The sequence below is a fragment of the Channa argus genome, chromosome 6, assembly GCF_033026475.1.
Source record: "Channa argus isolate prfri chromosome 6, Channa argus male v1.0, whole genome shotgun sequence".
Taxonomy (NCBI): domain Eukaryota; kingdom Metazoa; phylum Chordata; class Actinopteri; order Anabantiformes; family Channidae; genus Channa; species Channa argus.
The window spans coordinates 17,978,657-18,002,872 of record NC_090202.1 but is presented as its reverse complement, the minus strand read 5'-3'; the positions used below and the strand labels follow the sequence as shown (position 1 = coordinate 18,002,872).

Sequence of the window (24,216 nt, the reverse complement as noted above, 5' to 3'; positions counted from 1 at the left end):
TTAGGGTACTAATCGTTACATCTAGATGCCTCCACCCTGTTCCCACCTCCCACGTTAATGAGCATATTTGGGCCAGGGTGGAATGAAGGCCTACTCTGGAGGATATAACTGGGTTCCCTAGTTCAGAATGAAGAAGCTGCTTGAATATGTGGCGAAACGTTTCTAACCAAGAAAAAAAAGTCCAGTTCACATGATTCAATCTTCTGATAACCAAACCTGGATAAATGAGAATCTTCACCAACCATCAGCTTTGGTTTCTTTCTATTTTTTGCCTTTAGCTTACAACAATATGTTCTTTCCAAATTTTCATATTTTCCAAACCTTTCACTAATATTGAGAAGTCTTTTTCTCTTTCTACCGTTGTTAATTGAAGACCATCAACATCAGACTTAAAATTCTTTCTGTGACTTTCACAGTTGTTCATCCTCTGAGACGCTGCTTGTGGTAAACTCCCACTGCACTGACAATGGCTGCATTTGCATGTTACACCTGGACTCCATTCATTATCCAGCACACACAAACAAAGCTGACTGCTCTCTTTCTTCCGCTGCGTTGTTATGACACTCTATCGCTCTATTCCCCAGCCTCCAAGACTCCTGAGGGTCTCCCTCGTGTTGTCGTCTCCTTCAGCTCACTTCTTTCTGCCTCCTCTGTTCTATCTCTCTTTCTCCTTCTGTTCCCTCCCTCCACCCCCATTTTTGTCATAGCCATCACTTGTAACGGCAATCTGTTGGTCCTTTTCTCTTTCCCTACATCTTTGCCTCCATGATGTTACTTACAAGCACTTTCTTACAAAAGAAATTTCTCTGCCTACATTATTCCCGTTTGTCTTTTTCTCTCTTTCTTGCTTTTGAAATAAAGAACTCTGCTGAGCTAAAAGTAAGAGTTAGAGATTGTACTCTTGATTGTACTTTTTATTGAATTTTGCCTCGGTAAAGTCAACTAAGTTCACATTTGAAATACTTTAAGAGCATATGAGAGTCCTTGTGTACTGCATGTGAGAATTTTCACATGGGTGCTTTTATTTGCATTCATATGGTCCTCCGTGTTTTTGTGTGTATCCCATGCAGTTTTCCTCATTTGCCTTGCAAATAGCAGAAACAGTACGTTGCAGTAGCTGATTGATTATGTAACTGCTGAGTCTGTCTGTGCTTACATTGTGTGTTTCTCAGAGATTACCGGTTTACCTGTGGCAGATGGTAGTTGCCTATCATTTTTATTAGGATATAACACACTGAGGCACAGTGAACATTTACAGTACTTTCGTCATAGTGAGTTACCTTTTTTTTTGGTCTATTCGCAGTTGCTTAAAAATCTCCAATATATTTCATCCATCTCCACTGGCTTGGTTTAACATACATCGTTATGTGGATCAATAAGGATTTTTTTCCTGCATTCACCTGCAAAGCTGTGTCCTTTTTCTAATAAAGTATAATATACATCTATCAATTATCTCAAACCAATCTCAGAGACACAGACAACCTTCACACTCATAAATATGGGCAATTTAATGGCACCAGATAACCTAACTGCATGTCACTGGATTGTGAGAGGAAACCAGCCCCCAGAGGAAACACACAGCCTTTGGGAAACCATGCAAACTGAAGCAATGACTTTTTTTTAGTGTGAGGCAGGAGTGCAAGACACTGCCAGCACGCTTCACTTAGAATGTAAATACTGATATTATATACACACGCTAGTCAAACAGTCAGAGCATTCTCCATAGAGACTAATTTGTATTCCTAGAAACAGTTTTCCACTGCTTGTTTAAAGTCTTTATCAAAGTGCTGATTGTAAGACACGCTACCGCTACTGTATCTTCAGAAGTAATCCTTAATTAGAATTCAAAACCACAACGGTCTGACAGAATCGACCTTGGATCGGCCCAGGGTCTGGATGGTGGTGGCTGTCAGCGGCTCTGTTTAACTAGCAGACCTGAGATCTGTGTTAAGAAAGTTGCTCATTTTGAAAGAGCACACGTAATGTTAAAAAGATCAGCTGGGGTAGTGGACAGAGAAAGGAATGGGTACATCTCAGGGCCAACACAGAGAGAGACACACAGACAGACAAGCATTCAATCCGACATTCACACATACAGGCAATTTAGAGTCACCTATTAACCTAACATGCATGTCTTTGGACTGTGGGAGGAAACCGGAGTACTCAGGCAAACACGGGGAGAACTTGCAAGCTCCACACAGAAAGGCAAGCCCGCAACCTTCTAGATGTGAGGCGGCAGCACTAACCACTCCACTACTCTGCTGCCCAGGAAATCACCTTGTCTTTTTTTTCTGAGGACTTTTTTCAGGGCTTTAGAATTAGCACGATATTTCACACACACTGTCTTGCCTTTTTCTATTTTGCCTTCATTTGTTTGGTTTAAACTTGAGCCACTATCAGAATGTTAGTATTCTGAGCATACCGTGGTATGTATTCAGTATTAAGTTTGTGTACTTCTATCATATAGATCTGATCCCACCCCAACATTTTTTCTTTTTAAATGATTGATATGAAAGACTAAGATGTACTATGTCATGGACGAGGACTAGTTGACATGTTTCTAAAAAATTAGTTAAGCTGAAGTAAAGCTTCAAGCATTAATTATGGTTTTTGTGTTGAGCAATAATGTCACGTGACACAGTTACATATTTTATCCTGCAAAAGAAGAGTAAAAAAATGTTTGGACACAAGGTAGGTTGAATACTTTGACACACCAATTTAAAAGACTGCAGTTATTTTTATTTTCATTTATTTAATTTTTACCCGCTCGCATTTACCTGATACAATTCAAACTTTCAACTTTTTCTGAACCTTGAATTACAAAAAGCTGTGGAGGACTGTTTAAGTGTGGCCAGTACAGCCTGTTTAGTTAAAGTCAATCTATCTAGCTGTATTGAACTGCTGACAGATCTATTTCCATCTCTCTGCCCTTTTTAAAGTTATGTCTCTATTTTATATATTGTTTTTGTTTTTCCCTCTGTCTTTGTCTGAGCCAGGCAACCACTTCAAGATGCACAGTTATGCCCAGTTTCATCTCCCTTTATTTATTCCTTGCTCTTCTTAACTTCTGTAAATGTCTTTGCCTCTTTCTACTTCTCATCCTCCTTTCTCTTTTGTGGATTTTGCCTTCCCTCTCTTTCCCCATCCAGACAGATTTAGAGTCTCTGGACCCTCGTGGCCGGACTCCTCTCCACCTGGCTGTCACGCTGGGCCACCTGGACTGTGCCAGGGTCCTTCTGCAGCACGGAGCTGACGTTAGCAAGGAGAACCGCAATGGATGGACCGGTGAGTGTGTTTGTCTGTGTGACGATAATTGTGGTAGCATGCATTATGTATAGGGTACTGTACATAAGGCATTATTGAGTGGAGTGCTGGGGATTGGAATGTGTTTCAAACAAAAGGTGCTACATGCAGCATTTTATATTATATTGTGTTGTTGGATGAAGGATGAAGCCAGAGTAGAAGCAATGGTGTATTATTTCTGACACCAGTGGTTAAAAGTTTCGGAATTATTACCTTTCCTCTTTTGGAGGATACAGCATTATAGCTTTTCTTTTCATGATATCAATTATTCATTATTCAACACACACAAACTGGGCCTTTAAATATGTAGTAGATACAATTACAACCCAAACAATGTGGAAATGTTATGTGTTTTACATGTCTTTCACCAGTTAATCAACTATCACAAATTTAAATCTTGATTAGTTACAAACAAAGAACAGAATTGGTTTTACATAGCAGCTATAGCATCTCTAACATCAGTCAGTAGTTCCAGGAGTCTCAGTAAAACGGAGATGTGGAAGTAAAAAAAAACGTGTGTCCCCTTGCTCTCCTTTGGGCTCTGTGGCTCTTCACACTTACTCAGTAGATGTGGATAAACACGATGTTGTCAGCAATGCCAAGTGTTCAGGTTAATAACAACCTCACTGTCAGCTACACAAACCGTTATACAAATTACTGTTTGCATTAAACATCCTGCTTGTGGTGTGTTGTGATTTATTATTTCAAGTAAAATCTGGTCAGATATTTCTCTTGTGTTCAGTATGCCTGTTGTCTGTTGTTTGCTCCATCCCAGTAGAAAACAACAAAAAAAGAAAGAAATGACACAAATGCCATTTGTGAAAGAAAATCACAAATGGCCTGAAAATGTTTAGTTTTGGTTGTGGCTCCCTTGGTCACAATAAAAAAAACTATACTAATGTATAATGTGTGATAAACTCTGTATATCCACAGCAGTCCCACTGGCTCTATTTTACATGGGCAATTATGAGTTTAGCACAAATTTCTCTTTAGTTTTTCAGTTTGGCTAAAAAAAAACACAAACTGTTTATGATGCCGCTTCAACACCTCTTTTTCTAAACAGCAGTGGCTTCTGGCAGACATCTCCTCTCTGCTGGCACCGTGTAAATGAGTGCGCAGTGGTCTGGCCTGGCAATGGGAGACTACTGGTGCATGAAATCAATTAATTGTTTAACCTTGAAATTATATTGGCTGATATAACACCTTTTACTGGGTTCCAATATGCATACTTCATCATTAGTTTTTTCCCCTTTTTTGCTGTCATTTCAACTTAAATCGTCCAACTTGGCAAGCACTCTTATTTTGGTAATAATATAATTAAACGAATCAAATCTTTATCTGGTGTCTAAGTGTGTTCTTAGTGCTACATAGGTCCAATAAGAGTTATAAGAATCCAACTACATGTTTCAACTGTGTGTGTTCTCCTTGATTCACATGTATGCTAATGAAGAAAGAGAAGCGACATTGTTCTGTAATCGTTCAAGTGTGGAGCACCCTGAAAGATTAACAGCAAAGTAGCTGTCTGATGAATGATGGGCAAGCCGCAGCAATTGGTCGTACCAGCTTTTCCTTTGGCCTACTTCAGTTTCAACAATTCTTGCAGCACCCCTCAAATTGCTCAAGTACATTAATTTTAGATGAGGCCTGAGCGATTGGCTCTGTTTTACTCTCTCTCTCTCTTTGTCTCTCTCTTTCAGTTCTTCAGGAGGCGGTGAGCACCAGAGTTCCAGAGTTGGTGCGTCTTGTGCTTCGTTACCGTGATTACCAGCGGACTGCCAAGAGACTGGCAGGCATCCCCGTCCTGCTGGAGCGACTGCGACAAGTGGGATTTCACACTAACACTTGCACACACGGAAAAAAGATTATCCGATGAGCTCTCTCTCACAAATACACACACACACACACACACACACACGGAAACAAATTCACATAAATGAAACTAAATAAAAACTACGATGAACTACAATGACACATACAAGTGTATACGTTTTAAGGCATATAACTGTGTTTACGATTTGATGAGGTAAATGCTCCCAAAGGATATGTCATCACATTGCAAACCCTCTGTGTCTTAGTCATTGCTATCCCCCAAACTGGTAAAGAGTAGTGTCCTTAAATACACATCAGCAGTAATGAGCAGCATTATCCTCAAAGTATGTAGGTTATAATCTTCACAGAAAAGTGTGCAGATGCAGCAGGTTGTGTTGAAGCTGTTGTGGCAGACGAAAAGCACAGAACTTTGGCAAAGATGCAAGGAACTGCCTTCACACAGTCTGTCATCTTGTGTGTCTACTCCAATTGTCCAACTGGCTCACACACACGCACACAAACACACACAGCATTCTTCATCTGCTTTTGCTCTCACCCACATCATCCTCCTCTCCACTCCTTATTCCATCATTACTATTATTAATCCATGTGGACACACAAACACAGACACACATACACACACACTTTTCTCCCTACTCCACTTCGTACATCTTCGGCACAATGACAGCAAAGTACTGTATCAGTTTGTTTCCTCCTTATAATAATCTTTAATTTCATCACTTTCTATTTGTCTTTAATGTCCAGGCCCAGGACTTCTATGTGGAGATGAAATGGGAGTTTACCAGCTGGGGTGAGTACAGTCTTTGTGTCCTCTCAGTCAGTAAGACAGTCCAATATGAAACAGTCTGAATTTATCATGTGATCATCTCTCTGCAAGGCTAAAGAGGCCTGTGTCTTCCTGTTGTACAGGACACTGATGCTCTCACACTTCCTGCAAAGTAGAGTGATTGTCTGGTTCTGGTTTTAGAGTTGAATAGCATGAGCATTCATACAAAGTGCTTTACAAAACCACAAGTGGATGTATTAAACATTTGATGGACTTTTGACTGATTGCAGTTTCTATATATAGTGTACAGTACATAATAAGTCTTGTAATGAATTTATCCAGGCTCTGAGCCCAACAACTACCAACATAGATAAAAAGTAATTTGAGAACTACGTCATTAAAAACTATATACATTCAGGAGAAACTGAAAAGTTTGATTCACAGTGTGTCTGTCCTTAGTGCCCCTGGTGTCTCGTATCTGTCCTAGCGACACCTACAGAGTTTGGAAGAGTGGTCAGTGTCTTCGTGTTGACACAACCTTGATGGGCTTTGAACAGATGACCTGGCAAAGAGGAAACCGCAGCTTTATTTTCAGGGGACAAGGTCAGAGTCAAGCTCCTTGCTGTGTGCAAATATGTGTGTATGTTTTGTTAAGATACATACAAATAAAGCCAATCTCCTACAGTCAAAATTACCATTAAACAAATGAGTACTTAAGTACAAATATGAGTTACTTGTACTTGTACAGAAACTGGTGCAGGTGTGGTTGCACCTTACTTTTTGGCATGATCCCACCCCCCTTTTGTCTTTCTCTCCCTCTCCTTCTTGCCAGCCTGATTGCAAATCTTGCTCTACTGGCTCTATCATTTCATCCAGTTTTTGCTTCGCTTTTATCTTTTGTCACTCCCACCACCATAAATTATTCCTACTGTTCAGATCATTTCTTTGGACTCTTTTGAATCTCTTTGCTCCTTTGGTCATAAAGGCAAGCCCGTCATTGGTCATATACCTTTCTGGTTCTTTAATTCGATCTTTCCTTTTCTCCTTGCCTTTCTCTACACATTAGTCATCATCTCCTGTGACTTTTCTGTAAGTGTAGTTTTGTATGTTTATTGTAATACTTTCAGATTGTCCATGTCCCACTGGCCTTTGTTGTTTACCATAAGGGTCCTAATTTTTCTCCTCCCGCCGGTCACATTCTCACTTCTCAGAATCCAGTGCAGAGGTGATGGAAGTTGACCATGACAGGCAGCTGGTCTTCTGTGAGACCCTGTGCGTCTCCTCTCTCACAGCACTCTCGCCCGGTCGAGGGATTGGTGGCGCCTGCAGTAGCAGTGCCGCCAGTTTGGGTCTTTTGTGGGCAACGCAGCCCACAGATGAGCAAGTAGCAGCCAGGCTGTCTGCCCCAGTGGTGACCACTCAACTGGACACTCGCAACATCGCCTTCGAGAGGTTTGTCCCAGCACAGATATACAGTACAGAATGTTATGTTTACTGACAAAAAAAATATATGACCCAGATTTGGTTGTAAATTGAGGCATCTGTCTTTTAAGCTTGGAGTTTGAACAGCAGTATCACATTTAAAATTAAATATGATTAAAATATGAAATATTTTTGCTTTAGCCTGCATCTCCTTACCTGCATTTTCTCATCTTTGTGAATACCTAGGCACATTTTGATGATGTGTGGGTTTCTGTTGCAGCTGTGACAGAAAATGCAGCACAAAAACCCCAACATTAAAATGGGTTAAGTATAAAGACCCTCACTAAAAAGCACAGGCTTCACTTTTCGCCCTTTTACAACAACGTTAACCAATAGCAAAAACCAAATTCTTCCACAGAACAAACAGAAATATATTTTATAAGTCTCAGTACAAAATGATGCAGTTTAGCCACAGAACATGTTCTGCTCTTAGTGTTGGCTTTTTTCCTAAGTGGAAAAAAGGACTCTTTTGTTGTTACTGTTGGATTTCTGTCACTCTCTCTGTTGCTGTCTCCCACACGACAACCCACGGCCAACTGAAACAATATGAGGCAGGTTCTTTGATGGCTGTCAAATGCACAAATTCACAACATATAGAAACACAATAAATGGTCTACACTTTTATACAGCCTGTCTTTCTTGTTGGCACCCAAAGCACTTTACAGTTGCTACTCATTCACCCATTCACACTCACTCACAAACCGATGGTGGCAGCTGCCATGCCAAAGGCTGACCTGACCCATCAGGAGCAACTTGGCATTCAGGACTCGTGCAGTTAATTTAGGATCTTTGCTACATTTTAAATGGTACAGCTACGGCTCTGTTTCATATAACGTTAACGTTACAAAGTTGAAAAGAAGAGCAAAGAAAGAGAGAAAGGAGGGAGAGGTGGGCTAAGCAGGGCATAACACATCTGATGTGACACAAGGATGTCAGGACAAGGAAGGAAGAAAATGGGGAAGAAAACAAACAAAATGAGTAATGAAAGGAAAGAGTATATGATGTAAGAAATGTAAAGCAAATAAGGGAAATGGGAAAAAAAGACATGGGACAGAGAGAAATTTTTCAAAATAGAATAAATGAAGTAAAGAACAGGAGATAAAGATGAATGGGACACACGACTATGAGGGGAAAAAAGCACAGTAAGCCAAAACAAGGGTAGTTGAGGATTTTGGATACAGGAGGATCAGAGGGAGACAAATAGACAGGCGAGAGACCCAGTGATAGATACAGGTGAATCATGGAAAGAGACAGGAACTGAACGTTAACAGAGAAAATGCCAGAAGATCGAGAGAACAGTAGGGAGGGGTGAGCAGAGACAGAGGTGCATAGTGCGGTGGGGGTAATAATCTTCCTGTCAGACTTGTACCTCAGTGTCACCTCTGTGCATTTTCCTTGGTCAGCACTCCTGTCTACAGGCCAGTAATCTATTTATGATGCTTTACAGCAAAACACTTTGTCAAGCACACCAGACAGGACATCCACTTTTGGACTTGATGCATATTTACACAGAAATGCATGAAAACTACAGTTACTCCAGTTTGTTGTTTTGGGACTGGGCTAAAAAGTACACAGAGTTAATATTAAAAGTCTGACTTAATAACTGTATGTGACATCAGATTCATTGGAGAATTAGTCTAATTCTACCGCCATGCTAGCGGCTGTGTGAGGCTGATGGGAATGCAATTAGTGTTGCAGATCAGGCTGTTGTTAAGGGGAAATTTGGGCAGAATGCTGACAACGTCATATGGCACTGTCGAGATGTGATATGCAATGTTGCAACAAGGGCATTTTGAAAGTCGTTTGCACCCACCCGGGGAGGCCAGGTGCCCATCCAAGATGTTTCCCAGGCTATTAACCACTCTCTTAGACAAATGTGAAATTTTGATTCAATGGTGGTGCTAGACAAAAAGTCTGGGGATCATAATGCATCACAAAGCAGGCATTAGAGATAAAAATAGATAATAAGAAGGATATACAGCAGAAGTTTTGTTTTCTGAGTATTCCTGACTAGCTTCTGAGCATACTTCCTAATTGCACATTGAAATGTGGATCATGACTGATGACAAACAAGGATAATGGCTGCAATTTTAAGCTGTATATTATGGGGAAAAACACACACTGTGACTTGCAATCCAAGGAGAGATGGCTGATTTTACTCTCTATTGTTCTGTATTATTGATTTCCCTTCAGGCACATATCTGCAGATTGCTTGGGACAGGCACATAATCTACACCAACTGTAACTAAAGCTATATGTTATCTGGAACAGAGTCAAGGATGTAGGATTTGTTGGGTCTGTGTTTCAGGAATAAGACTGGTATCCTGGGCTGGAGAAGTGAGAAGACTGAGATGGTGAATGGATATGAAGCCAAGGTATAGACCACAAGCTGCTTCGACGGCCAACTAATATTTCTCCCTCTCTCTCTGTGTCCAGGGAAACCACTGCTGCCACTGTCAGAGCTCAGTTTGATGTTTCCTAAAAGCCCACTTCACTTGAATGGTCTATTTTCCAGAATGAATCATTCCCAATGATATTTTTAAAACCATTAAGTCAAATATTTGAAAACATAACCTTTTACATTTTTAAAAATAGTAACACATAAATTTTAGACCATCTTTTTGTATGCTTTCTCTTTAAATATAATGACTGAGCATAATAGCTGATAAGAAATAAGTCAATATTTAAAACACCAGATGGCCCCTCAAATCCAAAAGAAATGTATCTGCTGTGTCATGGAAGCATGCGTTATTATGATCCCATTTGTCCTCTTGACCCCCTGCAGGGGTTGATGGGAGACAAGCGACACTAGTCTTCTGAAAGCCCTTTCAGACAGACTGTACAGTGAAATAAACCATCTGTTTTTGGCATCATTGATTTAGACTTAGAAACATAAACAGGCCACTGTAAAGCTGCTTTCTTCCTGGACGGCTTTTAGCTCATCTTTTCTCTGGTCCTCCATCCAATGTAAACTCAGAATAAGCTACATGCTTCATTTTTAATAAGTGTCTTTTTATGGTCACTAGTGAGGTTTCTCAAAAGGGGGGTGCAGACACTGGCCCACATCCTGCAGACTCAGAGTTAATGGTGGACAGATTCATAAACTTGTATTCGCTTTTCCAATATAGAACATGACATGATTTTATCACCTTTATTCTCAATAAATGTAAGCAGGTGCATTATGTTGTAAACTGAAGCCACTAACGTTTAAGTGTGCTTATAAAGTAATAAAGAAAACAAAATGCATTAGTTTTACCACTTTTTTTAACCTCTACCACTAAAACTTGGTAACTTTTCTTTTAAGCTTAAAACCACATTGAAATAGTTATATATATTATAATAATAATACATACAGCAGTGGAGACTGACTGTCTACTTCTCTTGCAGGTGTATGCAGCGTCCAATGTGGAGCTGATCACCAGGACCAGAACTGACCATCTGTCTGAGCAGAACAAAAACAAGACAAAAGGTATTTTGACAGCTGTATTTTGGTGCTAAATGAGCATCAGCTCTTAGACTATCGTGGTGGAGTTTATGAGCAGTTCTATCACAGCTGCAGCCACCGAATTTCTCCATTATCACCTCTGTGCCACTGTAACCCCCAGCCTAAGTGCTACGACGTGTGTGATAAAAGAGACACTGATGAGTAATCCCTCTCACCTGAGCTCAATGAGCTCACCCTGAGGCTGCGGCTAACAGCCCATGGCATTCACTCTGTGGCTCCATCTACTTTTCTGGTTCAGATCATAAATCAAACAGGATTAGCAGACGTTCCTCCCTGGACTGTTGCTGTCAGCCTGGATCAACAATCCTTCCTCTGTGAGCTCCACTCTCCCAAGTCACTGTATCCCTATCTGCACTCTGATAACATGTAGGTTGAAGGTTTCTTGGAAGCCAAGCCCTGACTCCTTACTGAGTCACCTTATTTGTCCTTCCCTTGCACTACTTTCATACTTTTAGCGCTGTGAAATGATTAATACACACTGTGTCTTAAGTCAGCCAGCAGTTGTAGACATTAAATGACCAAATGTCAAAATGTGGACAAATGACTTTTGTCCACATTTGACACCTGACTTTCATAGTACTTGATTGAGCTTTTCTTTGCTTTTAGCACTCGTTCGGTTTCTGGTCGGACCACAGCACTACAAGCTGCTGGGGTTTTCTTATCTCCTCATATCTCTCACATCTAAATGAGCAGCAGCTGTTGGTGTTCCCAAGCGCTACAAACATAAAGAGTTCCTTTGTTGTATTCTCTTTTTAAAAAAGGTCCTGAAAATGTATTTCCTCAGTCAGCTTTATAGTGATGTTCTATGAATACATTATGTTCTGCTACAAATTTGTCCCTCTGTGCTCCTTTGATGTGGGTATGACTAAATTAAAAATCTAACACTTTTTATCACCAATCAGCATTTAAATCAGAATCAAATGACAGATCAACTATTTCTTTACTATGAGTATTGCTGTTAAGTTAATTTGTCATATACAAATCAAACAGATTAGCAAGAAAAAAAAAGTGTTTTGGTTTATTAAATGTATTAGGGTTGCAGGTGATCTCAAGATAGCTAAAAACTCCTCTGCACTGTCATCATCTCACAACTGTTGCTTGTTTGAGATTTCTGTCATTTTTGAGCCTTTACAGCCTAATGAGGATATTAGATTTTTTGTTGCTGTGCATTTCTTATTTTACTGAGTAGTATGCAGTGAACACCGAATACACTTTTTATTCTTGCTTTCGTCTTTGCATTTTAATGTGGTGGACATGTGATACTGTGGATGATCATTTGACTTGTCAAAAGAGATTTTCTTTGTTTTTTATTATTTTCTTTATTATTTTTTTTTATATTTCTAAATTATTAGTTTTACTTTTTTTTTTTTTTTTTTTTACACAGGATATAGCTTTTTTTGTACAGATTTGCCCAATTTTTCAACACCAAAGCTTAATTTAATATAATAACTCGAAGATTCTTGCAGAAAATTACACTGCCAATTAATGAGCCTATGCTTCATCAGCTTTTGATGAATACAATTTCCCAGGTGTTAAGTAATCTACAGTCTGCTTAAAACTGTTTGAAAAACTCAGGTTAACAGGACAGTTAACTTGAATTAATTGTGTGTCAACATATGCTCAGTGTAACTCACCTCTGCTGTGTGTCTCTGAGCAGGTGGGAAAACTCCACTGCAGAACTTCCTTGGTATTGCTGAGCAACACATGGGGCCCAACAATGGGGTGAGTTGAAAGCCAGACATCTGTACAATGTCATCTTTAAATGAAAGCTATGACAATGTAATTATTTCTTTTTAAAGTGAGGTTTTAAATCATCCTCACCATCGCCTGCATGAACACTGAGTGTATAAATCCTGTACAGTAAACAATAACTGAGGTGCAAAACTGCTCTCAAATATTTATGCTCTTTAATTTGATTCTGCTGAGGAGCATCCATGACTCATACCTCTCCTCTTTCTATATTCTGTCTTTTCGCTGTCCCCCCTCAGTGTCACCTCTGCTCTTCTCTCAGTGTTCACTGTGCAGCTGTAAAGCTATGCTGTGGTTGTGGTTTTGCCAAACCCTAAATCTTGAAGGGGCATTGACCGATTGTTAAATGTCAATGGTCAACAAGTGAGCTGCTTATTAGTGCAACAAACCAACAGATGCATTAAGCGTAATGAAAATAAAGTGTATTGGAATAAAAAATGCTTTGGATTTTGTTTGCAAGTTTGGGTAAAGCTTTTGCTTCTTCATTGAACTACTGAAAATGTCAGGTAAGACAAACCCCTGAAATCTTGGTAGGTGATGACTTTTCAGTTACACAAAATCTGTGTACTTTTTAGAGCAATATTTAGGTAGCTGGTATCGATTAGTGATCCTTTTAACCTCTGCATATTTTATTACAGATGGGTAAAAGTGTTACTGGTTGTGTGAATTATTATTTTTCTAATCTATTATTTACTCACCGCAGGCTCTGGTGACCCAGATGACGAGTCCTGCAGTGACCAACCCTGCAGCGCTGACGGCCGAAGAATACTTCAACCCCAGCTTGTCACCGACTCAGAGGGACATCGGCCACCCGTGCCAGCTCACTACCAAGACCCAGAGGTGACACAGACTGACAGGGAAGCAGACAGGCAACCATGCGTACATTGAAGTCACCCTCAAGACTCACCGCCAAGTGCCACAGATGACAACCTGACGGACAGAGAGTAGACAGGCAAACAAACATACAGCCAGAGCAAAATCCGCCGTGCATGACAGCTGACCACCATGATCCTGAAGTGAACGACAGACAAACAACACACATACTCAACATGCATAAATTTACAAAACAAAATTGAGTCTCTGCAGTCTATCACTCTCCCCATCACTCTGATGACCCATGACATGTTTTGTTTACTTGATGCTTTTACAAAACAAGAGCAAAATGAATGCCGCAGTGTTTCTTTGAAACTGTAAAAACAAGGCAATATAAAAGGTGAAAAAATATAAAATCTAAGACTGCCCAGAGTTTTAAGATCAAATGAGCAAACCATTTAAAGCATCTGGTTTTAATGGTATTTTTTGTAATATACTCAATGCTGTTGGTTTTCACTGTCCTGCTCGTTAATCACAGTTTGTGGATCGAGCCAGCAACTATCCAGCTCCCATCTAACTATGCTTCTCTGGCTATTGGCCTGTTCATCATTTTCATTAGTCGGTCTCGCCGTTCCTTGCCACTAAATAAAAAGTGACAGAACATTATGAGGATGAAGTGTTTGAGGCTCCAGAGCTGCTTCTCAATCCTGTTTTCATTATCAGACAAGTTAAAATGTAAGCACTGGCCTCAATTTGTACACAACTCAGCACCTTGTGTCTTTGTTAGGAGATGTAATCAATGACTATGTCTCTGTTCAAAGAACTAATCACTCCAACAAGGATATCAGTTGCTTCAATTATACTTAAATCAGACTTGTATCCGCTAATATTCTTCAACACACTCTTCCTAGGTTACTGCTGTGCTCACAGTTTGTGTATGCGTGTGTGTTTGTGTTTGTGTCCAGGTTTAAAGCCAAGCTGTGGTTGTGTGAGTCCCATCCTCTGTCCCTGGCAGAACAAGTGGTGCCTATCATCGATCTCATGGCGATCTCGAACGCCCTGTTCGCTAAGCTGCGTGACTTCATCACTCTGCGCTTGCCGCCTGGCTTCCCCATCAAAATTGGTGAGCGATGGTAGAGGATGACGGATGGAGGGGAGAAGAGAGGGAGGTTAAAGTGATTGGTGGTTAAATAAGGGGGGGGGGGGGGGGGGGGGGCAGAACAGAAAGGGAATAAACAGGTGGGTGGAAAGAAATGAAGACAGAGCAGGAAAGGGAGTAAATCAGACAGAAGAGGCAATAAAAGAATCAACTTAAGAACACAGTCATGGCCAAAAACATCGGCACCCTTGCAATTCTGTCAGAAAATGCGACCCTCCTCTCAGAAATATTTTCCCATGCCAAATGTTTTGGTATTTACATGCTTATTGTTTTTTTTGCACTGGAACACCACAAACAAACTGTCAAATGTCGTACCATTTCACACAGAACCCCAAAAATGCACTGGACGAAATGATTGGCACCCTTACCTTAATATTTGGTAGAAAAATAATCAATCGCCTCCTGTAACCATTAATGAGTTTCTTACACCTCTCTATTGGAATTTTGGACAACTCTTTTGCCAACTGCTCCAGGTCATTCAGATTTGAAGGATTCCTTCTCCCAACTGCAGCTTTGAGATCTCTCCACAGGTGTTCTATGGGATTCTCTGGATTTGGACTCATTGCTGGTCATTTCAGAACTCTCCAGCACTTTGTTTGGAACCATTTTTGAATGCTTGTTTTGAAAGTGTGTTTCAGGTCATTCTCCTGCTTGAAGACCCATGACCTCTGGTGGAGACGTAGCTTTCTGACACCGGCCACTACGTTGCGCCTCGAAAGTCTTTGGTATCATCTGATTTAATGATACTGTTCACACAGTCAAGGCATCCAGTGCCAGAAGCAGCAAAGCAACCCCAAAACATCTTTGAACCTCCACCATGTTTGACTGTAGGGACTGTACTCTTTTCTTCGAAGGCCTCATTTCTTTTTCTGTAAACAGTTCCATGATGTCCTTTACCAAAAAGCTCTACCTATGTCTCATCTGTCCACAGCACTTGCTTGCTTTTTATGCCTGTGTCAGCAGTGGTGTCCTCCTGGGTCTCCTACTCATTCAGATGGCGACGGATAGTAGGAGCTGACACTGTTGTACCGTGTGTCTGCAGATCAGCTTGAATTTGTTTGAAAGTTAAATCGGGTTCTTTATCCACCATTCAAACAATCCTTTGTTGTAATTTTTCATACATTTTTCTCTTCCGTCCACGTCCAGGGAGGTTAACTGCAGTCTCATGGGCTGTAAAACTCTTGATGATATTGCGCACAGTGGACACAGGAACATTATGATCTCTGGAGATGGACTTGTAGCCTAAAGATTGTCCATGTTTTTCCAAAATCTTTTCTCTCAAATCCACAGACACCTTTACACTTCTTTCTTTTCTCCATGCTCTGTGTGACACACAACACAAAGGTTGAGTCAACTTTTCTCCATTTTAACTGGTTGTAAGTGTGATTACTATATTGCCCACAGCTGTTAGTTGCCACAGGTGTGTCTGAATACAAATTACAGGAGCATCACATGCATGAAAAGCAATTATTTCTAACAATTCTGACAAGGAGCCAATATTTTTGTCCAGGCCATTTTTGAGTTCTGTGGGAATTTTTATGAAGTTTGACTTTTTTGCTCTGTTTTTTTGAGTTGTTCCAGTGCAAACAACAACTAATAAGCACCTGAATCCGAAAACATTTGCAATTGGAACAATTTTCTGAGAGAAGGATTGCATGGAATTGCAAGGGTGTCAATATTTTTGGCCATGACTGTAGATGATAAGACACATGCACCTAATAGTTATACCATTAATGAACATGATACATTCTGCTGTTTCTCTCTGCAGAAATCCCTCTCTACCACATCCTCAATGCCAGGATCACCTTCAGCAACCTGAACGGCTGTGAGGAGGGGACAGGCGTGCGCTCTGACAATGAGGTAGGGGTGGAGGGGGACGGACAGAGAGACACCCCGAGGACAGACACTTCGTCTCCAGGCAGCGACTCCTCCAGCGTCTCCAGCTCCAGTTCCACCAGTGAGACCCTGTTCATCCGCACAGCAGTGTTTTCTGATGTCTTAGGTCTTCCCCCATTTTCAGCTGACGAAGTCTGAGCTGTAAAACTTTAAGATAGATGACAGCGTTTTTCCCCCTCGCGATGAGCTGTTTTATAAATCTTCACCAACATTTAGTGCAGAGCCTGGGCCCTTCTTCAATTTACAAACACAGTTTACAGTGGCATAGCGTATTCATCACCGGCTTTGAATGCATGTGTGGGATTATCACCCATACTTTCTTAATCCTATCAGTTGATCAGTATCCCACTTTAATGCTGCAGCCATGCTGAGGGGAAATACAATTTATTGTATGACTGCTCTGAAGGAAACTCTGTGGAAATCCCTGACGTTATCTTGCAGAAGAGTTATATTTAAACAGATACATTTGGCCATTACTATAGAGGGAAGATGATTTGTTCAGACTTTACTCTGAGTTGATCTCTTTTTCACTCAAAACAGACGGTACTTTTTCCATGTCCTTTTCCTTTAGTGTAGCCTCCTTTGCTTTTAAATAACACTCCTTCCAATCTCCTGCCCTTCCCTTCCCTCCTCCCATTGTGTGCTGCAGTGTCATGTCGAGTCGGCGAGATTCCCCCGTGTGTGTTCGAGCCCCCACCTGGATACACGATGCTAAGAGGCAAACAGAGAGACAGCATGAGGGAGGAGGAGGAGGACCTGCTGCAGTTTGCCATACAGCAGAGCCTGTTGGAGGCCGGCTCTGAATACGATCAGGTGGGCTGACTGCGACACATGTGGGAGATTATATTCTGTTCTGAAATAAAAGAACCACAAGTCGAGGACAGGGTTCTCACTTAATTAATTAATTAATTAACAACAAATAACATTAATTCATTGATGTTGCACTAAAACACGGAGGGTAAAGCTAATAGGTTAAAGGCAAAATGTCCACATCCTCACCTTGTTCTGCAGAACAAGTAGAGCAATAATACAGTAGAGCCAGCATGCTTTATATGATGCTTCAAGGTCTGTACAATAAGAGGAACTGTATAATAAGAAGATTGTTATTATACACGTGCTTGTGTAACTGTTTAATGCTGTAATACTGCAAAAAAATTAACATTAAAATAAGAAAAAAAGAAATATTTAGTTGACTGCAACCATATCTTTGATAACAAGTGCGTCTGCTGTTGCTGGAGTTTGATCTTCACCAAAACACATGATGAGTGGGACACAGCAGTCTGAAAGGATCCAGGTCCATCTTTAAATGTATCATTCTTACCACAGCCAAAATCCAAAGCTCGACAGCTGCTGTCCCTAGTTACAGTGACTAAGCTCGAATTGGACAAATGCAGTCTGGGGTGATGCTTAACAAACAGTCAATTATCTCATCTTTGATTGAGTTGAATGCTTTAGCTTTTGCACTTTTACATGTATGTGTCTAGCATCTCCTAATGCAAACATTTTACAGGAAGCTTTCAGGATTCAAGGTTTAAAAATAAATAAATAAATCATGTTGCCATATCAACTGAGGTGCACAATGTTCCGCCTCTACCCAGTACAAATTACAGCAATAAATCCACCAATAAGTCAAGCAGGACCAGAAAAATAGACACAGTGATGTAGGAAACAGGCGGCCAATTTCAAAATAACAATAATCAATACTGAAGTAAAATCAATAGCTTGAATAAATTGCCTGAGATATGTGGAGTCCAGACACATTATATTCCACACTGCTTCAAGAAAGGTGTTGTTTTAAAATCCCAGAGATCTTGGTCCAGATAGAGAAGTATAAATAGGCTCAACATCCTGAGAGAACATCCTCTGAGTTTTCCCAGCTTGGATACAGGAGGAGACAGGGGCAAGGATGTCGCTGTGGGTCTGTAGTTTGTACAGCACACTGTCCTTGACTGTGCTGCTGCTGTGATGAAAAAAGGTGATGACACTTTTAATTACAGCTCTAATTCTGTGGCAGGACAGGTGTTAAATGTCCACACTGCTGACTCTGCATGTTTTACAGCATTACCTACGGTCCAAAGCAGGCTTGGATTATAACCTGTCATCTTCTAAAACATGGCATAAGGTTGTAATTTTAGAGTTCACTTCCAGTTTCCCTTAATTTTACTACAGATAAAATATGATAGGGGAGATTTGTATTGTATTTTATCTTTGTTACCATTAGTTTTTTGTTTTTTGCACAATTCTCTCTCTCTCTCTCTCTCTCACACTCACACTCACACTCACACACACACACACACACACACACACACACACCCACGCCCACAAAATGAATCCCACTTAAACCCAATTAGCCAATCCATTTGCCTCTATGTTATAAGTTTGCTTTATGTCAGTGAGTTTGTGACTGTTCAGATACACCTTGAACCATTTTAATTTGCATCATTAGCGAGGTGGAAAAACATTAAGCTTGATTTTAAATGGTTCCCTCGTTAATATTAATAACAGGTATCAGTCGTGTTAATGGTGTGTTTAAGGTCCTTTAAGGTCTGTAGGAAAGATACTGATACTCCAACAACGTCCTCTTCGTCTGCCAAAATCCTTATGTCCACTTTCTGTACTTGCTGCTTGACTTCCTGTGCCGCCTCTTCTTTGTACCAATAGGTCACCATCTGGGAAGCACTGACCAATAGCAAGCCAGGAACACACCCCCTGTCCTGTGACCCAAGTCGCGTGGAGAGGTCTGTGTAAATATATCATTTCTTATGTCTTTCTGCTGTCATCTCGAGTCATGTCATCCATCCTGTTCTGTAAATTTTACTCATTAGAAATTAACCTCTGCTCACCACTATTTCTTTATGATCAGGGAATAAAACAGGAAATGCAGAGAAAAAACTGAATGAATGAATAAGGCTTTTAGCTACAAAAGAGCTGAAATGTTTGAATAAAAAAGAAACTCCCATGACTCTCAGACGTTAATGCCTCTGACTTCTGCCATGTGACGCCACTTTTGCATTCTATTTTTTTTCATCCTGCAGCTCTTTCCTTCTCTTTCTGTCCTCCCCTTCTCACTTATCCATCTTGCTATTCTCTTCTCATCTCCTATCTGCTGTGAACTGCTGTGTGTCTGTGTAGAGAGTTTCCTGCTTTCACAGTCCACAGCACTGCTGTTGACTTTAGCCTGTTATCTTCAGACAGTGTTTTCTCTCTCGGTCTTCCGTGTTTGTAGATGAATTGATGGGTACACAGGCATCCTTTTTGACACACTAAAGTTAGAATGTAAGGGGAAACAGGGCGTTAAAACAACATCAGATGTTTTTTCAGTCATACAAGGGGTAAAAAGACAAATGTGTTTCAATAACCAAAGTATTTTGGCAAAATAGTCAGGGGTTTGGGTTTGTAGATCTGGAGAGTGAGAATAGAATAACATAGTATCATGACAGTGGGTACTTAGAAACTTATCTACTTTACTTTTTTAGGCCATTGAACAGTGTCTTAATTAGAGAAATTATCATTTTCCCAAAAAGCTCTTTGAAGGAACAGCTTTACAACAGTTTGTCATTAAAGTAACATGATTGTATCAGATATCCCTTTATGATAAGGTCTGTGATTTACAGAGTAATTTCATTTGGCTTGGAAATACAGTGGAGTAATTACAGGAAGAGAAAAGAGTAATAAATTGGTATTTAAGTATTTTATGTACTTTTCTTAATACTGGGTATTTTGAGTCAGGTGTACAGCTAATGTGGACTTTCTATCAAATGCCAGTGCAGCCGGTGGTCTTGTAACCATTAAGCGAACATCCGCCATAATTGAAAAGGCAGCTGAAGATAAATGGCTGCATTAACTCACTTTCCTCATCCCTGCTACAAAGATGAACTTCATTATGTTTAAATACTCCATAACATGTGGACTGGTACTGTATCATGGCTGTAGGCCACTGATGTTGCTGCAAATTGATGGAACATATATTCTGATTAAAATCTTTATAGCAGATTTAATCAAAGATGTTATTATTGTTATTTTAATTATTGTAATACTTTTTGTTTCCGGCACAATTTTTGAACTTTGCTTGCATGCTGGGTAAAAAGGTGGTTGAAGTGGCTGTGGGCAGAAACATTTTCATGTTATCAGCCTTTATATAATTAAATACAAAATGGGAAAAAACATGCACAATATTCTTACTATTTAATGTAAAATACAAATTATAGTTTTGCTCTGTAACAAAGAAAAATTATAAAAGTGTGCAGAGTTCAGAGATCTGATCATTGGCACCTGATTCACATCAATCCAATAAATAAAACGACAAATATGTAAATCCCATATGTAACATATGTAAATGTTATTGGTTTATGATATAGCTTCCTCAATGTTACAATAAGGTCCGGTTATGCCAGTGTTTCCATTTGACTGTTACAAATGTAAATGAAGTCATGGAGGCCATAGGTTTCTCACCTTTTAATAAGCCAACAAACCTTAGTGAGTAATCTGCAGCTATAAAAAGTAAGTCATTAATAAAGGATGATTACAACAATCCCTCGTGTCTGCAGTTGTGAATGAAGTTAATAAACCAAATGCTCTTCAGATACCTGAAAAAACAAATCCAGTCTGAGGTAGAGGATTAAGACCAGCCATGGCAACCACAAAGCTCTTCTTATTAAAGACATTAATGTTAATATTTCTTATTGAACTTCTATTGTAAAATTAATATACACATCTGTATGGTCAGGAATGTATCCAGAAAAGGGATGTACTTTCAGTTGTAGAGGTGCTTTAACCTTTGTGCCTCATCATTTCTTACCCCAGGACCCCACAGCACAAGGCCCGCCCCACCTCTGGTCTCTGCTCCACTCCCTCCAAGAAGCAGCCGAAAGCCTGCAGCTACGACGAGCAGCTGCGCATTGCCATGGAGATCTCCGCCCGGGAGCAGGAAGAGGCAGAGCTCCGGCGGCGGCAGGAGGAGGAAGAGCTGCAGCGCATCATCCAGCTGTCACTCATGGAGAAATGAGAATGACACAGCAGGGAGGCCTGAAGGGGAGGGTCTGGACCAAGGACACATGGGAGACCGGGGCAGAACATTCTATCTTAAAACTTCAAGCACACTCTGTGGGTGGCTGAAAAGAAAGCTTAAAATCATCCTGGTTTCATAGATCAGACACTCCTATCTCTCCCATCGCCTTAGCCAGACCTCTCCCCTGAAGCCATACAATGGTGCAGCTGTGAGGCCTCAGACAGCCAGAGAGGGACATCGGTTTCCTCTTTCTGGTGCCACACGGTACTTTTCTTGACCAGTGCCAGTTTACAACCAACAATACATCCAATACAGCAAGTTAAATAATGCCTCCTTGGGTGAATGACGTATGTCTGCTTGCAGGTGTATGTGTATGTGTGTTTCAAAACCAGCTCTCAGCACAGGGGTTTAACGGGTGACCCTCTGTCCTGAAAACATAGTGTGTTAGGCCAACTCTGCTCCACCACTAACACACACACACACACGGTTTTCAGTCTCAACTGTATCAAAGGAGCAGTGACAAGTCAGGACCAGAGATGTGGAGAATACTATAACCTACTTTGTTAAAGGCCGGTCAAGTTGTGTTGAATGTCAACAAACCATCTGACTTCCTCAGTTTTTAATAAAAACAAAAAAATCTTTTTGATTTGCACAAAATCCAGATGTACTGTATTTAGCTTGTGGGTGGATCACATTTATGACTGTTAATGGATGTAGTCGACGAGTTTGAGCACAAGTAAAACAGGAGCACGGACTTATTATGAGGTGACCAAATGAACATGTTGTGTACCTACAGTACTATACTGTATGTGAGTTTGTGCATAAATTAAGTGCTGGTGGTTTCAAAGTGACGGTGGAATAGAAATGTTACTGAAAGAGATTTTCTGTATATTTGCATCTTCTTACCTTTTACATGAGTGGATGATTTCTGTATTTCTGTGTAGTCACAGTACAGTGTGTGTATAATATTTCAGCATGGTCTGCACCTGTGTGAACTTCATTTTGTCCAGCTTGAGTCTAGCCTGGAAACCGTCAATATCAGAGGGTTCTGACAAAGTAGCTATAGAAAGTTTTGACATAGATTTGTGGTTTGATTACTAATAAAATGTTAACAACATGCGCTACAACATCAAATGGCTGTATTCAGCTCATGGATTAATAAGATTGTTCATGTCCTAGCTTTTAAAGTAACTAAATGTTGCTAGGTTCAAGGCTAGACACACTGGCAAACTTGTGTAGTTGCAATGAACGAGGGCAAGGACAGTTTGTTTTCTTCTCTTTTTTTATATACATTTCTTTGAAAGAAATGTGAAACTTTCACACTCCCAAATTAGCACAAACTGAGGAGAACCACTTCTCTCCCTCTCTTCTATAATTCATACTCAAAGCTTGCCTGGTTAATAACAAAAAAAAAAAATCTTTTTTTTACTTTTTACAAAATGTTGCAGAAAAGAGATGTAAGATGTTTTCATGTTGTATGCTGGGAAGTGTGTTCAGATAATGATTAAAATAAAATAACATCTTTCGGAGCAGCAATGTACGAGTAGGTTAATTTATTTTGGTCTTTTAATCCCTTGCCCCCTTACACTGACATCTAGCTGCAGCTTTCTACTGTAAGTTTTCTGGTCCTCTCCAGTGAAGGACGGTGAGAAAAGCAATTATTTTTTTCCCGACATAGAGAAAACCGCAGCAACAGGCAGCAACAGTCAGCACCAGAGAGAGCCGGTCTGTTTTTAGCAGCTTCCACCTCCATCATCCTCCCTGTGACATGGATTCCCAGTGCCTCAGCCAGATCCAAGGGGGAGTTTTGCCTGTAGTTATTTTAGGCTTGACAAGGAGGAAAAGGACAGCTTAGAGACTCTAAATCCTCTACGAAATACCACTCAGTGCACCCAGGCATCTTTCTGTGCCTTAGTGGTAGATGAGAAAGCGTATAGGAAAAATGAAATGATTTTCTACGTAAATCATCGGTGTGCAGCCACAACTTCTCCCCTGCCCGGTGCAGTGCTGGGCTGCGGCCATGTGTGAAGTGAATTTGTAAAGAGCCACAGATATAAAACTAGTCAAAGTAGCACAGAGCACCAGTATGCAAAGAGGAAGGATGCCAATCTGAGGGACAGGGACAAACACTCGTTCCAACCCTCTCGCTCCACCACTGATTTTATTCCTCACTGCTTCAACCCGTACTTTGTTCGTGACAGTTGAATTTTGGACACACTGTAAAAAAAGTCCTTTTAAACATCTGCAAAAGTGGAGGATTCATCAACGGATTTTTGCTTTCCTCTTAATTCACTTAAACCTGCAAACACAGAATATGAGAAACTGCAAAGCTTGTGGGCTGGATGTTTTTTTTAAACCAACATTTTTTTAGCCTGAGTCCTTTAATGTCATGTGTTCCTGATGTGTGCCTCTCTCAGCAGGGACCCCAGTGGCCTACATCTGAGTTTTTAATTACCCACATGAAACGGTAGGTAAAATGTCAGCCCGAAATAAGCTGCAGTGAACACTGGTGGAAATCCTTCCCCCAAGGAAGACAAGACTAACTTGTTCAGAGAAATTACTTGTAGTTACAAATGACATGTTAATGTATTAAACACTTAACGGTAAGGTTAGGGTGTGATTTTAACCCATTGTAACTTGGTTGGTTTGCTTGATGATCGGTGTATATTCAAGCACATTTTACCTTCTGTCTTCGCAGGTGCCAA

General features: G+C 40.4%; 1 protein-coding gene across 2 annotated transcripts in view; it reads left to right on the top strand.

Annotated features, from left to right (window-relative positions):
• Positions 1 to 23,047, top strand: part of ankrd13b (ankyrin repeat domain 13B) — a 37,868-nt gene extending 14,821 nt beyond the window's left edge. The window contains exons 1-15 of one of the 2 annotated variants that reach the window (XM_067506777.1): positions 3,151 to 3,285; positions 4,754 to 4,856; positions 5,001 to 5,125; positions 5,878 to 5,923; positions 6,359 to 6,502; positions 7,111 to 7,351; positions 9,690 to 9,756; positions 10,769 to 10,850; positions 12,544 to 12,608; positions 13,339 to 13,475; positions 14,414 to 14,571; positions 16,376 to 16,564; positions 17,153 to 17,316; positions 19,165 to 19,241; positions 21,307 to 23,047. In XM_067506777.1, coding sequence (XP_067362878.1) covers positions 4,829 to 4,856; positions 5,001 to 5,125; positions 5,878 to 5,923; positions 6,359 to 6,502; positions 7,111 to 7,351; positions 9,690 to 9,756; positions 10,769 to 10,850; positions 12,544 to 12,608; positions 13,339 to 13,475; positions 14,414 to 14,571; positions 16,376 to 16,564; positions 17,153 to 17,316; positions 19,165 to 19,241; positions 21,307 to 21,508 — 1,725 coding nt within the window. In that variant the 5' untranslated portion in view covers positions 3,151 to 3,285; positions 4,754 to 4,828 and the 3' untranslated portion in view covers positions 21,509 to 23,047. Of the gene's footprint in view, positions 1 to 3,149; positions 3,286 to 4,753; positions 4,857 to 5,000; positions 5,126 to 5,877; positions 5,924 to 6,358; positions 6,503 to 7,110; positions 7,352 to 9,689; positions 9,757 to 10,768; positions 10,851 to 12,543; positions 12,609 to 13,338; positions 13,476 to 14,413; positions 14,572 to 16,375; positions 16,565 to 17,152; positions 17,317 to 19,164; positions 19,242 to 21,306 lie in introns of those variants that run through there. The other variant, XM_067506776.1, reaches the window with a different exon arrangement.
• Positions 23,048 to 24,216: the final 1,169 nt, after the last annotated feature.